General features: G+C 34.8%; 1 protein-coding gene across 1 annotated transcript; it reads left to right on the forward strand.

Annotated features, from left to right (window-relative positions):
• The first annotated feature begins 404 nt into the window (after positions 1-404).
• On the forward strand, positions 405-17,273 carry LOC121370816 (peroxiredoxin-like). The gene is made up of 6 exons (XM_041496300.1): positions 405-577; positions 6,594-6,711; positions 7,489-7,605; positions 9,548-9,670; positions 11,177-11,342; positions 13,025-17,273. Exons 1-6 carry the CDS (start codon positions 418-420, stop codon positions 13,088-13,090), a joined length of 750 nt encoding a protein of 249 aa, XP_041352234.1. The 5' UTR covers positions 405-417; the 3' UTR covers positions 13,091-17,273.
• Positions 17,274-17,953: the final 680 nt, after the last annotated feature.

Here is a 17,953-nt window from a genome sequence, read left to right on the forward strand (position 1 = left end):
GGAAGGAATTATGCATAAAAATAAAACTCTTGATACACATAAATAAATACATTTTTAAATATCAGAAAACGATATTTAAAAAAAGAAAAGATAAATAAGAACATTCTTCACGTTGTCCATCTTCACGAACATACGCATGTTAACTCAAGCAGTGGTTTCATATCCGTGAATATGGCATGATGGTATTTATCAAGCCGATTCTGGTAAAACAGACAATTATTTTTACAATTAATTTTTGTTATTAAAATTCATTTTATAAAGGTATTGTATACATTTTTGTAACATTTAAGATTAATTGGGATATTAACTATAAAAGATAATAATAATAAAAAATATTTTACAAAGTTTGACAGAATAAGAATACGAAACGATGGTAGTAAACAAACCAGCTTTACGAACGCAATCAACGTGGTAAAAATGGCTGCATGTATGATGCTTGCGTGTGTTGTGTTCGCTGTACAATTAGTTTTCTCGCAGTCTACAGATGAAACATGTCGCACATATGCTGGAGGACAAGTATTTCCACAAGAAACTAGACGAACTAGTGGGCACACCATCCAATGGAGTCAAGCTGTTAGTGAGTACAAAATCAAAATGTTTTGAAATGCCGGCGTCACCTCCGTCAAACGCCATCGTTGCATCAGCGCATCATTGATGGCATCGACAACCCTGAACAAGTTTACCAGTCATATTCTCCATGGGTAACAACATTCCCCACTTCCTAAGGATCAAAGTGTCCCTGGGTATAATGTTAATAATAGAGGGGACTTCCCTATGGCACTCGGCCGCACTGTCACTAACCCTAAGTAATTAACGTGCACACAACAAAACAAAATTGAACATTATAATTTATATATTTATTTGGCCATATAACATGTTAAAGTGCTAGCTAAACATTACTGCAAAATACATGAGATGGAGAGTAACCAGTGAGTTATGACTGTTTAATTAAAATGCTTAAGACTATATAATATATCAAACTGACTGCTGATGTTAACAAGTTCAACAAGTGTAACATGTATTAATTAAAATGTAATGAGCAGGTTTGTATATTATAAGCACAAAATGATTACTTTGAGTGCAGATCATCTACAGATGTATACTAAAACCATGTTAAATGCAGTTGTCTAGCTTATGAAGTAGGGCGATCTCGCCACTGGTCGAGATCGCCATAAATTCCATATACTGCTGGGCGAAATGGCCGTACTATATATATCTAACTAAAGAGGAATTTTATTATTTAAAATGTTTATATTACTATCATTTACTGCATGAAATGATACGAACAATGTTCAAATCAAATGTGATGTGTCCTTTTTTTCTGTCTTTGCCTGTTAAAGTGTTTCTTGTGAGTATAGTTTTCTCGCAGTGACCACTGTGCATACCGTTTTAATGACGATTAACACTAATAATAGTGAACTCTAATCAACATATAGACATAAACTGTTATAATGAATTATAATTTCCCTGTAATGAAACTGAAATCGTGAAATGCTAATAAGCAATATATCTTTATATCTGTCCTTGTATCTTATCTCGTTAGTTTTCTGTTACTGGTAATTTAATGTGATCAGTTCTATAAAACCGTAGATGTAAAGAACATATCGAAAAAAGAAAACATACACAAGGTTTTAGTTTGACATTTTATTAATTTGTAATATATAAGTGTACTATGAAATGGAACACACAAACATGTCGGCGACCACGCCCAACTTTTTGAGAAACCAATATCAAACCCAAAACATGCACTGAATAATAATAAGCTTAAAGTATTGTCAGTCGGGCCAACTTTGTTGTAAACAGTATGGAAGACAGAAAACAGACAGATGGAGTTTCAGTTTGAATTTTATTAATTTGTTACATTAATATGTTCTCAAACAATAAGTAAGGGTACAATGACATGGTACACAAAACGTCGGCGATCTCGCCCAACCTTGCTGATATGGAGTAAACTGAACAAAAGCAATGACAGAAAAAACAAAAGCTTGGGAATAAAGAACAGTATCAAACCCAAAACATTAATTAAATATTATTATAATAACCAATTTATTGTAATAAACAGTGACATTCCCGTCTGCTTATATGTATATAGAGTACGGCGATTTCGCCCAGCAGTATATGGAATTTACGGCTATCGCCCGTGTCGAGATCACCCGGGCGAGATCGACCGGTGGCGAAATCGCCGGACTCCTAGCTTATAACCCTCCAAACAATGGCCAAACATAAGCTATAAGTACATGTACTTTGTTTATCTTTACTTACTTCAAGAAAGGAACTGAACCAACTGTGATGTTGCCCGCAGTTTTGTGTCTAGTGACAAGTCTAAATAGCGCAGATAAGCATCAGAGGACCACCCCCTATCGCCTTAACGCGTTCCCCGGACATGCCTGCTCGGAAAGCCCAAGTGGCACCTTCTCTCCTGAAGCTATGCCCTGTTGTCCAAATTAGCAAGTACCAGAATCCTGCGCAGCTGAGTGAGAAACACTGAGTGTGTGACTGGTGGAAAGTGATTTAATGGTAGTGTAAACAAAGGTGCTGATGTGGGTGCTGGAACCCACTGAACCATGGCTTTGAAGGCCTGTACAGGGCACAGTGGAGAATGTGGGAGAGCTACTAGTAGGACAAAATAATTTGCAGTGTCAAATTGGTTAGTTTTGGAGTACTTCAACTGTACAAGTAATCTGAAATCAATAATGACATCTTTCTTGCAAGGGTATTTGTCAGGACGAAACTGCAAAAGTAGGAGGTATGAGGGTGGATTTGTGAGTCATGAGGAAAAATGCAAAGATATATAAACAATACATTGTACAATCTAAAGGTTGTGTTTGATACATCACTTGCCAAACCACCACCAATTATGCTGGGCCAATTGCCCGTGCTTGTAATGGTTGGTAAAACAAGTTTTTCTTCAGCCACTGTCATCTCCATAGCAACCATGTCTAACTCTATTCCCAGGAATGTCATTACTGTAGATGGGGGGTGGGGGCTAGCTTTATTCACTGATTCCTCTGCTCCCGCAGCCTGAAGTAGCCCTCCGAGCATGACATAAGAAGACATAGCATATTCTGGTATATATAAGCACCACCAAAGTCATCAAGATAGTTAACACATGCCACACCATGAATTTTGGCAATGTATGCCAAAGCAGATGTTACTATCTGACATACAAAGGCTGCCGAACATAAACCAAATGAAAAAACTATGTATAACTGTCCCTCCCACAAGTATCCCAATAAATGAATGTCACCGTGGTCAAATGGAATCTGCCTATATGCACAACGTAAATCTCTTTTAAACTGCAAACAACCTGGTCCCTTGTTGCGAATAATTTCTAGCAGTGTTTCGACTGTTGGGTAGGTAAGACACACCACCTCATCCAGGTACCAGTTTTGTTTATGCCATCATTGACAGCAAAACCTTTTGGCCAACTGAGATCTAAAATAACGGGGACACCATTACCTTAGCCTGTAGGGGGTTCAAGCTAAATGGTCCAATTGTAGCTCCCAGTGTTATCTCAGTCCCCAAATAACTGTTCACTTCAACTGGGTAGTTCAAGGCACCTTTATGTGTCCTGCTATCCAATTGTGGCATTTCTGTGGAATCATACCCTATTGGGAAATCAAACTGTAATAACTCTGCAACCACAGCATTGGTATACCCTAACAACTGTTGTTGAAGGTACTGTATGTTCCAGGCACTGTAAACAGGTAAACGGCAGCCCTTAAAATTATATACACCCGAACTGAATACAGTGATATGATTGTTAATGGCTTCTTAAGTACGGTCATGTGTGTTACCCGCTGTGGTGGTAGGCCGAAATTAAGTTTTAAGAGGTTCTAATAAAACTACATGAGCAGTTTTGATCTGTGACTCATGACGGAACTGTTTGTATCCTGGTACCTTTACCAGATCTACTGTGTGACGAAAACTTGCGTGTAGTGGAATCTTCACCAGGGCTAGCTTTGGCACTTGCCAAATTTGCCAATTTTGAAAGCAGTTGGCAAATTTTCTTTTAATTTGGTGAAAAAATTTCATGTAACAATTGACATTATTTAGAAAATAACTGTTGATTTCTGCAATTATTCAAGTTTAATAGACAATTTTGCAAAATATTTGTCTTACACAGCTAGACCTGCCTCACTATTCAGACGAGACGAGAATGTGGGTGCACTGGCAACTTTGCCTGTGAGACGAGACGAGAATGTGGTATTTCTGACAGAACCATTGTTGCTTCTGGTGATTGTTTATAACAGGCTCCTGTCTGCTTCGATTGGTGTATGTCTGTTCAGCAGTTCTTGCCTTCTGGTGGAACGTGTGTATCTAAATCACTGAAAGAGGTTCCCCAGTTTTTCCGTTCCGTTTCAATCTCCATCAACTCTGCCCCATGGAAATCTAATACTGATTTTCATAGGAATGTACATTCATAGTACATTAAATCCTGTAGGTGTGTCATACGAGGCGGCAGATCTTGTGAGTTAACAGGCATTTGCAACAAAATTGCGATATATCCGGCGACGAACTGTTGCAGTGAAGGTTCCTCATATTTGATGTCCCTACTTACAAACTGTAATGCGAAGTGCACATGTGGCCACTGTTGTGGGAACATAACGTGATCCGTTAGTTTTGAATCTCTACCAGACTTAGCTGGCTTACTGTGTCTGCATGCACGTTCTGTCATGTCTACATCTGTGAAGCTGAATGCGTGTTGTTTCATTTCCTCATCAGCAAACTCCTTCAAAGCTGGCATCCCTCTCAGGTCTCGTACTGTCAAACCCGAAGTTATAACCAGATGTTTTTCTGTATAGTCTGCCACTTCCAGATAGCGGGCGCAACTCTTATTCTTTGTACCTTTAATTCCTCCAACTGTTTACTCAGCTTCGCTATCTTGAGCTCTTTCTTGATGACTGCGATTCGAGCCTTCATGTCCGTTTCATGTTGTTCCAAGTCTGTTAGAGTTTGCTTCAAGCCAGATGATGGAACTCGTCTACTTGTAGTTTGCGATAAAAGGCTGACCTGCAGATTTTCTCCTACGTGCGTACCGTTCAGGTTTTTCGTATCCCCTGTCTGGACTTGGGCCCAAGGATAATTGCCGTCAAGTTTCGTCAAATTCAATGTCCGGGCTGTAATCCTGCTCACTGTTCGACAGAAGAAGACTGCCAATCGCCATTTGTTCAGGACTTGTGCAATTAATTGTCTCAGTCTTCTAAATTTCTGATATTCGATCCAGATAAATGTAACTTGGCATAATCAATGCATTGGTGATATGGACGTAACAACACTTTCTCTTTTTCATCTAATACACTAGACATTTAAAGCAAATTGGAAAGACGACGACGAGACAAAACAATGTGACCTACAACACTGACTAAGACAAAGGAATAACTTGAACTTACATTTTAGATAGATACATCTAACAACACCTCGCAGTTTATTTTCCTTATTTAGACACTAAGAGCAATTGCTCTCCTACATAATTTCACGAGAGCAATATATTGCTCACCATCGATTTTCAAACCATAAGCACTGATATTTGCTGACAAGGGATGAAATGTTGGTTACATGTTTGTCCCTTGTTTGAACTCTTGCACTATTACATAGTGATACTGATACAAATCAATTTCCATTGCTGATTAAAGCATTAAAAAGTTATAATTAAATTGATATAATCTTGTTAAATTGGTGTATTTAATATTGAACAATGATATATTTATTGAAAAAAATTTATAATTAAATTACAAATGTCAGTCTTTGCCAAGAAAGGATGTGATCACTTGAATTTCACTCACAATTTTAGAAGTGACAAATTTATTACTTTGTAATAAAAATAAGTAATAATTTTTATTTAAAACCTCATGTGATTGCTCACCTAACACCATTTCAGAATCTGATTGATATTCAGCTTGTCTTGATTTTACTCTAGATAGTATTTCTGGCCATTATTCCCAATCACTGTGTTTTACTGATCACAATCTTTTAACGGGAAACGAGCTCTGATTTATATCTCAATATTTTTTGTTTTTGGTAAAATAGTCAAATTTATTATCAAATTCGCTGTCACAATCTAAATACTTCCTTAAAATGTCTGCTACATTGTATCCAAGCGAAAATTCTTGCCAAAAAACACTTTTTCAAGACAAAATTCACTGGTATTTCTTGCAGAAAAACAAAACAAATTAAGTGGTTATTTTAGTAAAAGATTGATAAAAGCCGTAAACTCTGGTTTTATTATTTCCGATCATTCATGTGCAAAAAGATGGGAAATATGAATTGGTGAATGCACAAATCTGTATCATTCATTGTTGTAATGTCCCACTAATATGATATCTTATTTTATTTCTGAACATTTTTTATATAAAAAATTTTTTTTTATTTATTTATGTTGAAGATGTTAAAATACTTTGTATTTTTCATTTCATAGTTTTAGATCATAAAGAATATTGTTTTCAGATTTCCCTACACATAAAGAGTTCAATATATACCTCTCTAGTTTATCATTCAAATGTAAAAACAATGTATGGGTACTACCCAGCATGCCCATTATCATTTGACTAAGAACATGTCCATTTATAAAGTTATGTTGTTTTCTATTTCAGTTTCCAAGCCAGCACCAGACTTCAATGGCACAGCTGTTATTAATGGCGAGTTCAAGGATATCAAGTTGTCAGACTACAAAGGAAAATATCTGGTTTTCTTTTTCTATCCACTTGACTTGTTAGTACCTTTTTTATTTTGGTGACAGCTTGCATATTAACAAAACAGTATTTGGATGATGAAAATTAAAATACCAGGGTTTAAACTTGAATTTGGCAAAAGTATTTCCTTATTATTTCACCATAAAACCTAATAAAAAGTAGGTTGTCTGGCATTTTAGCTGATTTAATTTTGAACTTGGCTGAAGATTTCAGACCAACTATGCCAAATTGTTAATATGTTTTAGAGTCCAGCTTATCTATACCCACTAATATTAACTACTGACTATGTTTTTATTATTGGAATGCATCTTCTTGATACTCAGTCGCAATTATAGTAATTAATATAAAATAGAACTGAAAGTCTGTAAAATGTTAAACCATTCTTGTTTTAATTTGTTGTACTATTCAGGGTTCACACTGGAACAAATTTTGTTTTAGGCAGTTTTAAGATATATAGAGGACTTCCTTGAAAATTATTCAAAAGTGGTTAATTTAAAGAATAATCATTAGCCAAAGACTAAATGTTGTAGCCACTTGGTATGAAAATTGGCTATTGGCTAATTTGACTTAGCTATTGGCTAATTTGACTTAGCTATTGGCTAATTTGACTTAGCTATTGGCTAATTTGACTATGGACAAGGTTAATCCTGAATATTACATTATAACTGCAGGGCTAGCTCTGGGTGATCAGAAAAATTCGCCAAATTATCTAAAAAAAAAGAAGCTAAATCTATAGCTATTTTATTATAACAAAATATAAACTGTCTCATCTTCTATTTTTTTCTTCTTTTTTCAGTACCTTTGTATGTCCTACTGAGATCATTGCTTTTAGCGACCGAATCAGCGAGTTTAAAAAAATCAACACTGAAGTCTTGGCCTGTTCGGTGGACTCACAGTTCACGCATCTGGCATGGTATGTTTGTCAGTGTGGTTGTAGACAGTTACTCAAGTTCTTGGTATGTTTGTCAGTGTGGTTGTACACAGTTACTCAAGTTCTTGGTATGTTTGTCAGTGTGGTTGTACACAGTTACTCAAGTTCTTGGTATGTTTGCCAGTGTGGTTGTACACAGTTACTCAAGTTCTTGGTATGTTTGTTAGTGTGGTTGTAGACAGTTACTCAAGTTCTTGGTATGTTTGTCAGTCTGGTTGTACAGTTACTCAAGTTCTTGGTATGTTTGTTAGTGTGGTTGTACACAGTTACTCAAGTTCTCGGTATGTTGTCAGTATGCTTGTACAGTTACTCAAGTTCTTGGTATGTTTGTCAGTATGGTTGTACAGTTACTAAAGTTCTCAGTATGTTTGTCAGTCTGGTTGTACAGTTACTCAAGTTCTTGGTATGTTTGTTAGTGTGGTTGTACAGTTACTCAAGTTCTCAGTATGTTTGTCAGTGTGGTTGTAGGTAGTACTAAACCAAATAACTTCCGGCTGGGTCAAAGTTCGAGGTGCACCCAACTTTTGATAGAGAAGTGAACACCACAAGTCCTGTGGTTGGTTATAAATGTGAGTGTGTTGGTTGTAAAAAATAATAGTTTCATCTGGGTAAAAAAAATGTGCAATTTTATTTCATCTAGTACCAGTGTGTCAAGTAGCCTTGTGCTTGAAACATGTATGGGGTACCTGTAAAAAAAAAAAGTACTCGAATTTTGTGCGAAACTAGGGTGGTCATAGACGCTACCCGTTATCTCAGAAACGAGCAGCTTCACCCCCATTTTTTTCTGATTCACTTTAAGTGTAAGGGGTGGTAGTATTTATATCCGTGGCGTTTATGTCGATTGATATGTTGCATGTAGGAGTTTTAGCCACATATGTTACTATTGTTGTCTATGGGATTTTATTTGGTAGTATACACCCTGTACAGTTACTCAAGTTCTCAGTATGTTTGTCTGTGGTTGTACAGTTACTCAAGTTCTTGGTATGTTTGTCAGTGTGGTTGTACAGTTACTCAAGTTCTCAGTATGTTTGTCAATGTGGTTGTACAGTTACTCAAGTTCTTGGTATGTTTGTCAATGTGGTTGTACAGTTACTCAAGTTCTTGGTATGTTTGTCAATGTGGTTGTACAGTTACTCAAGTTCTTGGTATGTTTGTCAGTGTGGTTGTACAGTTACTCAAGTTCTTGGTATGTTGGCAGTGTGGTAGTACAGTTACTCAAGTTCTCACTCTGGTAGTACAGTTACTCAAGTTCTCAGTATGTTTGTCAGTGTGGTTGTACAGTTACTCAAGTTCTTGGTATGTTTGTCAATGTGGTTGTACAGTTACTCAAGTTCTTGGTATGTTTGTCAATGTGGTTGTACAGTTACTCAAGTTCTTGGTATGTTTGTCAGTATGCTTATACAGTTACTCAAGTTCTTGGTATGTTTGTTAGTGTTGTACAATTATTCAAGTTATTGGTATGTTGTCAGTGTGGTTGTACAATTAATCAAGTTCTCGGTATGTTTGTAATTGTGGTTGTACAATTACTCAAGTTCTGACAGTTGACTCATCTGGCATGGTATGTTTGTTTGTTGGTGTGGTGTACAGTTACTCAAATTCTTGTGTTAGAGAGAATGGACATACATGGACAATAGCTTTGGAAGACTAGAGTAGCCAGGAATGTTGTCCCACAGTCTGGGATGTAAAAGGAGGCTTATGGTGTCCTTAGGAATTGGATTATGTTCGTGCTCATTGTTGTCACACCAACTTGTTACCAATAGTAACGTTTACCTTGTTCACTTTAGTACTACTGCCTTCATTATTTAAACATAAAATTTGTCTTGAGAATATTTACAATATCGAAATACTGAAATGCTTAGAATTATTCAGCAAATGTAATAGTCAAATCACCACACTTCACAGTGTTATGTTTTTTATTTTACAGGATTAACACGCCACGTGAGCGAGGTGGACTTGGCAAAATGAAAATCCCCCTCCTGTCCGACATCACTCACGACATTTCAAAAGCATATGGCGTTTACTTACAGGATCTAGGTCATACACTGAGGTGAGAGTTGTATATACAACATATATTATTATGATGACAGGGCTGCAGAAAGTACTCGCCTGCTCGCCAAATGCGAGTAGAAATTCTGACGGACAAGTTAAAAAATGCAACTACCAGTCCGATGGATCTATCTGTCATTTGCAACATGATGTTGATTACTTACCAAGTGTTCTTAATGTTTTGTCAATATATCTATATATATCATTTGAAGTGAACACACTGTATATTACAATATTGTTAATAATAAATTGTTCTATAGACTGGCAAATTAATAGAAATTCTGGCGGGCTAGTTTAAAAATGTGTTGTTGTTTCGCTGGCCAGTTAAATATTTTTCATTTCTGCTCCCCTGGATGATGAACAATATACTTGTATTCAAAGTTCAAACCTTGTTCAGGGCTTGAGATTTGACGTCCAGGACAGGACAAACAAGTTAGCAGCCCTGACACTATTCTTGGATGTTAGCGGGTTAGTACGTGAAGAAACTACTTGCTGCCTCCACATAATGGTATTTACTGACTAGCAGCAAGGGATGTTTTATGAGCACTTTGCCCACAGACGGGATAGTACATACTGCAGTCTGTACACTGGTAATCCCTGTATCACTTGAAATTCTTCGAAAGCCAGCCATTCACATTCTAATCGAGCCCTATGTTGATTTACTTTTGTATGATAAGAGCTGGTATTACTACAATGCAAGTCAGTAGATGTCAAAAAGTGGCGAAAATCATATTACAGCTTCATATAATCTTACTCTGTATCAAAACCTCTGTACTGACTGAGTGCATTTTTGGTGTGAAGGAATATTTGGAAGGCTCATATCTGAACCTTTTGAAAGGTTGCTTACAAATATACAAGCTCTAATATAGGACTGAAAACATTTGCGGCGACTAGTCCCTTCCTACAAAAAAAGAAAAGTTTGATAACAATAGGTGAAGTGAACATCTTCTGTTCAGAATTGTAATATTTTATTATCAAATACTACTACTTTCAGAATAAAATTTAGGCAGAACAAGTGAATATTTACTTAATAATTCTGTGCTGTTAAGTGACTGATAATGGATTAATCGTTATTACATTAAAATGAAAGTAATAATTATTAGTATTGTCTGGCATTACTGAAATGAATCTGGCCAAATTATTAGTGTTGTCTGGCATTACTGAAATGAATCTGGCCAAATTATTAGTGTTGTCTGGCATTACTGAAATGAATCTGGCCAAATTATTAGTGTTGTCTGGCATTACTGAAATGAATCTGGCCAAAATGCAAACATGGCAGATGCGTTGACTGACAGGATGCTAAATGAGCTTTTAACAATAAACATCTCAGTGTCTTGACAACAGTTATGTGATTATATTTTTGAAATTCTATTAGCTACAAAATATTCTAACTTTGTACCAAAAACTTGGCAACTTAAACCAGATCTTGGTGGGGGAAAACAACACCATTTCCTTATGAACAGTCTATCAGTATATATTCTGTTACTCACTGAACAGTTATTTTCAGAGGATTATTCATCATCGACCCAAAGGGAATCCTTCGTCAAATAACAATGAATGATTTACCTGTTGGCCGATCTGTGGATGAAACACTACGACTCGTGCAGGCATTCCAGTACACAGACACCCATGGAGAAGTGTGCCCTGCTGGATGGAAACCCGGCGGAGAAACAGTGAGTATTTTAAAGGGACATACCCTAGTTTCAATTCGTGAAAATTAACACAAAGTTTAGTTAGTCTACAAACCTGTAACACATTTGGATAAAGTTACAGTTCAGTGCGACATGAGTCTGTGACTTTAAAATGATGAAATATCCTCTAAAAATAGACAAAATCTCGACCCCATAACTGTTACTTCTCAGACGCATGTGTGTGTTTTTAAAAATATGAGAAATGCATTTTGTGATATTAAAAACACCAGTATGACCAAAAACACTTCGAATGTACGGAAATGGATAATCTCAACAATAAACTCTAAGTAAAGTATGATTTCAGTTATCAAAAAAGGGCTCTAATGGTCAAAAATATGCCTTAGTGTTTAAAAACTAGGGTATGTCCCTTTAATATCCTTTGGAAAAAAAGAGAAGTGTTTTATTTAACGACGCACTCAACACATTATATTTACGGTTATATGGCATCAGACATATGGTTACGGACCACACATATTTTTTTAGAGGAAACCCGCTGTTGCCACATAGGCTACTCTTTTACGACAGGCAGCAAGGGATCTTTTATTTGCGCTTCCCTTAATATCCTTTGGGTTCATCCTTGAACAAAAAACTGAGTTTGCTTCATTGCTACTTGTAGATTTCATGATAGCCAGTGAATCCAATAATATGGAATTTTCATGCTGAAATTTTGTGTATAGCTTTATCATGTACTGTTACAGATCAAGTTTGACTTTAATAGCGATTAAACATTTTTTTGACAGTTATGGCTCTTGATCTTAGAAGATGAAAAAACCTGTTTTCCAGACAATTTTTGTATGTGTGTGTGCAGTGCCTTAAAATATGGAGTCCCAATTTTGTCCAATCACTGCTCCACAATTTATATTTCAAAATGTATATATGTGTACTAGTATTTGCTGTCAAGGTGCTATCATTAGAGTAAACTGTCTTAGCAGTGGGATTCTTCTCAAACTGTCTAGACAAAACATTTGACAACACTAGAGCATCTTGATTAATTAATCATTGTCTATTTGATGTCAAACATTTGATATGATAATTCTAACACATAACCTTCATTGGAAATGGTCTACATTTTTCCATTAGCAATAAAGAATCTTTTATATGCACTATACCACAGACAGGGCAGCACATACCATCATGGGCTAGCTCTGCATGAGCAAAAACATTCTTTAAAAAAAAAAAAAAAGAAGCAAAACCCTGTTATGTTTTCTACAAAATATAATTTATTATACAATTTTTGTTCTCAAATTAAAATAAAATTGGCCAGTTCTTAAAATATGCAATTGGCAAGTGGTCGAAGTGGTCCTGCCTTTGATATACCAGTCGTGAGGCACTGTTTGGGATGGGAAAAGCCAGCGGTTCGCTGAGGAGGTTCGATCCTGTGGCCCAAAAACCTCAAATGAACAGTCTAGTGACTAAGCTAAATCTTGTCACCCTGTCTAGACCAAGTGGAGTTAAACACATGATGTTTTCTTTTTTAAATATACATTGGTGTCATTAAACAGATAGTTCTCTTTTCTGTTTGTGTATATCAGTGTCATGTTCTAACTTATTTATAAAATATTAGTTTAATATCTTCAGAGTTATTAATGTTTAATAATCCATGAATATATGTTAATGGTACTAAAATGTTTTTCTTTATCTCTCTTTTTTTTTTTTTTTTCTAGATTATTCCTGATCCAAAAGAATCACAGAAATATTTCAGAAAACAGAAGACACCAGAAGAACTGTAATAAAAGAGCAGATTAGACTATTTTCTCTTGATCTGATGAAGTTCACATGGTGGCTTCATTTCATCTTTGAGAATATCTCATGACTCAAAATGACAATATACTGTTAAGATCTTGGTGATTTTGGTTACATCTGTTTCTCAAAATATCAAAACTTGTAAAATGTCTGTCCCTTGTTTCTCTGTTTCTGATCTGTCATTTTTCATGTTGCTTTCTGTCCCCATGTCTTACGTTTCAGGTGTTAAATAATTAATTCTTGTTTTGTTCATTTCTAACAATAAGTTGGGTAATGGGAATTTTATGTATTTTGTTCACCGTCTTATTAATATTTTAATTTCATTAAGTGATACACATTAAATGTCTTTAGCAAATTATTTATAAAAAAAATTGATAAAGTTAACATTATCAAGACAAGAAAAACCTTCCTTTACTGAAGGAAATTAATATAAATTAAGGTATTTCTAGTTTCTGCATAATTATCCATGTTGAGGTTGGTGGGCACTAAACCCACTGGGCCGAGTTTATGAAGCCTGTTTTTCTTAAACGCAGGTGTTTAAGCATTGTAAATGTATGTCGTTACACGCGTGTAAGTCAAAAACAGGCTTTGTAAATTCGATTCATAGTGTTTTATCATATCTGCAGATCTTGGGTCACAAACTTATATTAATTGCTTGTTAATGCTTCTTAGATTTGTAGTTGAAGTAAAACAATTGACTTTGCAAGTTAATGGGACTGAAAAATGAACTTGAGGGATGCTTGTATTTAAGACCACATATATTCTGTCAGAATTAGGACAACTTAATTTTTTTGTTTTATGGCAGATTATTCAATTAATACTCGTATACCTATTGCATTTAAGTAACATTTTACCTTGTACGTTTAATGCTATGATGATGATGGCTCCTACGGTATTCTCATTACATCTTATGCAAGAAAATTAAAAAAAAAATTTATCTAGCATGAAACAAATTTTTTATCTAGCATGAAACAGAGTTAATGCAAATAACCCATTTAACTACGTCTCCCTAATTATTGAATAATATCTCCTGACAAGACCACTTTTTAAAAATACATTTACTTCTTCTGACTTTATTTTTCATTTACCAGTCGAATCATTCTTTGACACTTTATTTCCTCCTCCAATACAGTTACCCTGGTCAAAGTAAAAGATTATATTTTCAGTGGGGTTTTTTCATGTTAAGGCTTTGGATATATGCATTTGATTTTAGTAATTAATTTCTTTTGTTGTCTGTCAGTTATTTTTCATTACTAAAATGTTTTATGGTTGCGTATTCCAGGATAATCATATCAGATGGTGCTTCTCTATTTTTCATCTGTTTAATCAATTTGCTCAATACACTGTTACAGCTTGGATAATTTTTAGGTGTAGTTAGAAATATTGTAGTAATTTGTAATGTCTTAAATGTTTACAATGTAGGGTGTAAAACAACTGAAATAAAGGTCAGTCAATCAGAATTGTTATCCAGTTTTGGGACACAGTATCAATAGATATAATAGATTAATGTTTTGTTATAGCTAATAGATTAGGATGTGAAAACTATGTATGATATATCAAAGAGAATGAGCATGATCTCACGAACAAGATCTGTAAAGATGCAGAGTACTCTTAAGTCAAACTAGACTTCTCAATTTTCGCTAGGGATATACCAAATATATGTCATGATTAACAATTTGTGCACATCTTAAATTTGTGAAACAGGTGACTACTGAAACTATGCAGTTTGGCTGTCCCATACATCACGACATGACGAAGCATGACTATAATTAGATCTGTCGTCCATCAAACACAAATAAATTTATTTGTTTTACTCAACATGTTTTTCCAAATATCCGTAGCGAAATTTGAGTAGTATATTAAGTTATACGGTTGTGTTGCAATTCCCCCCATTCCCGACTTATGACAGTTGCCCTCAGATTAACAACTAATAAGTCTTAGGAGTTTTACACCACAATAATCGAGTTGTAAGAGAGTTCAGATTAGCAACCGGACAGTCGTAGAAGTCGTAAGATCGGTGAGTTGTCAAACTCCCATCATGAAAGTTGATAGAGTGAGCTTAGAATTTTTACCCCAAATAAAGGTAAAATATGTTGAATTTGTTTTTCCACAGTGGTGCAGTGGTAACTAGTCAAATATTTAGTGTATCATTTAATATTTACAATGGTGATTATCATGACAAAAATTGGACTTTAGGGAGGGTTAGTGAATTTTGTGTGTGTGTTTATATACATCTAAGATTACAGCACTAAGCTATGGGTTTAATGAGTATTTTTTATCAGCTGGGTGTGCTGAGATACCTCAGTTTTTATGTCAAGAAATGTTTTTTATGTATGGAAGCAAATATATAGATTCAGATGACAATGTATAGTCATGTCCGACTTTATTTTTCGTCTTCTACTTTGTTATTAGTAGTGTTATACTTAGATAAATAATATAAGATGTACAGTTGCTGTAATTCTTAAGTACAATCATTGTTTTCTTTTACATTTTGTTATTATTTTCATGTAAGACATGTATGTTTAATCTGTATTTACTTGGTTCAGAATGAATTAAGAATGTACATTTTTGTTGTATTATTGTGGTGTAAAATATTATTTTACATAAAACCTTCTTTTTTCTTCTTTCTTTTGAAAGTAAATTTTGCTTAAATTATAAGAACAAAATTAGTATTCAAGATGAAAAATTTACTATCATTTAGAAACAAATTCTATTTATGTTCAAGGAATTGCATTTGGTTAGGTCAAAATTGGAGACATTTCACGATTTAACTTCGTAATGTTGTATGTTGAAATTTCATGCATGGTCATTATAATTTGTTCAAATATTTCCGCACTCATTCCATTTAGGATATTTCCCCATAGTGAACCATGAGAAATATCTGCTTTTAGCATGTATGGATGTGTAAGATAATAGTTCATCTATTGTAGTATTCCTTGTAGCTTGTTGGAGTATGTGTGCTACTCAGTAGACTTGTATATTGGCTTCTGCACCACATCGCTTGTTAAAATCTTTGCCAGTAATCACTTGGGCATTAGTACTTGATAACTCCTGGAATTGTATTATAGGTTTCAGTGTAAAAAGAAGAAAAACTACCACCAACCAATTCACAAAAAAACAAACCCTACAGTGTTTGTTGAAAATATTTACTAAAATGGTAAATCTCACAAAAGTTACCTGTACATGGTTGACAAGAGTGTACCTTTGTGTGTGGGTGCACAACAGGTTTTGATACTGTACATAAATTAAATTTAAAATTTACTTTTTATTACTTGTTAATTATTCAGGATGTTACTTTTTCTGCTAACTGTTAAATTTTAATATTGTAGTTCATTGTTTATATTCTTGTTAGCAATTTCTTTATGCGATACAATATTCTTTTGTGGAATCTGTTAAAATTATTGTGGGTTTTTTTATGCTAAAGGTGCATAATCCTAGTGTATTTTATTAACACAACTCCTACAAATGTTTTATGTCATAAAGTTCAACAAAAAAAATTGTTTAGCGGAACCCTCTCTTGAACAGTTTTCATATCAAACCACAATAAAACAAACATGTTCACTATTGGAACCAAAATGTTCTTTCAATAACCAATTAAATTCTTTTTCTTTTGATATTTTTGTGTTTGATATATGCAGGGGTTTCAAAATGGCTAAAGTAGTTGATGGTCAGCTATGATTGTGCAACTTGATTCTTGTTAATATGTTAATTGAAAAAATAGTAAGTTGGATATATTTTGGCTTTATCTTATTCACTGGTGTATATAACATATATTAATTTTTATCATGAAAGATGCATATAAGATGTCAATTATAAAAAACTAAAATGAATCAAAACTCATTTTAACTAATAATAATTATTAAAGTTTGACTTACTTTACAGTGGCGTAGGAAGGTGCCAAAAAGTGGGAGGGGGGGGGGGGGAGGGGTGCACACTTTTATATTTACACACTTTTACACTATTAGCAAAATATCCGAAAAATGGGGTGGGGGGCACATGCCTCCTTGCCTCCTCCACTTACTACGCCAGTGCTTTTAGTATGTATTTTCTACACTGCCTATCAAATAGTTCACGTTATTGTTCATCAAGTGGAAAAGACTCTGTAATGGATGGTTTTTGACAAATTGTTTGGTGTATGTATCTTTCTAAATAAAATTTCATTTGAATGTGTTTTGACGTTTGTCATATTTTATACATACCATGTGTGTATTAAAATAATAGAAACATAATGTAGTTAAACTGACCTGTTCAATTCCCAGAGACAAAGTCACATTTAAAAAAGACCCTGTTTACCCAAGATTTCTATAAAATGCAGGATGCTAAAATCTAAATAGTAAAATTACCAACAAAAAATTTGTCATGTAACTAAATGTGATTTGCACAACTGACCAAGAGAAGTTTTATCTTAGTTGCTATGCATTGTTAGCCAGGCCTTTTAGTTTTGTGTTTATATATACTACTCAAAAGAATTTAAGGGTCAGACGATATTTTCGACATTATTTTCTGAATGTCAATTATATTAGCTAGACCATAATGTCACGCATGGTATTGTTCCATTTTGACGAAAGTGGGTCTAAGCAACCCACAAATGAATTAAAATCCACTGTCATTGACACTCGACTAGTTCTAATGGCGAAAACATGCTTACATTTGCACGTAAATTAGGGCGAAAGCGAAAGGTCTCCTAAGTGCCCATAACTTGCTTTTTTACAAAGCGCTTCATTTGCACGCTTTGCACGCTTTGCACGTGTATTCCATGTTCCCAATGCTGAATTTCCGTATAATTGGAGCTTGCGTTCGTGTACGGTGCACACTCCAAATTCGACAATGGTACGACTTCAACTGACTAT

Source organism: Gigantopelta aegis, chromosome 4, assembly GCF_016097555.1.
Source record: "Gigantopelta aegis isolate Gae_Host chromosome 4, Gae_host_genome, whole genome shotgun sequence".
NCBI lineage: Eukaryota > Metazoa > Mollusca > Gastropoda > Neomphalida > Peltospiridae > Gigantopelta > Gigantopelta aegis.

What these genes read in the sequence shown, in the direction of transcription:
- LOC121370816 (XM_041496300.1), top strand. Translation starts at nt 418, where the DNA reads ATGGCTGCATGTATGATGCTTGCGTGTGTTGTGTTCGCTGTACAATTA. An exon ending in TTTTTCTATCCACTTGACTT is followed by an intron (nt 6,712 to 7,488) that starts GTTAGTACCTTT and finishes TTCTTTTTTCAG; the next exon opens with TACCTTTGTATGTCCTACTG. An exon ending in CAGTTCACGCATCTGGCATG is followed by an intron (nt 7,606 to 9,547) that starts GTATGTTTGTCA and finishes TTTATTTTACAG; the next exon opens with GATTAACACGCCACGTGAGC.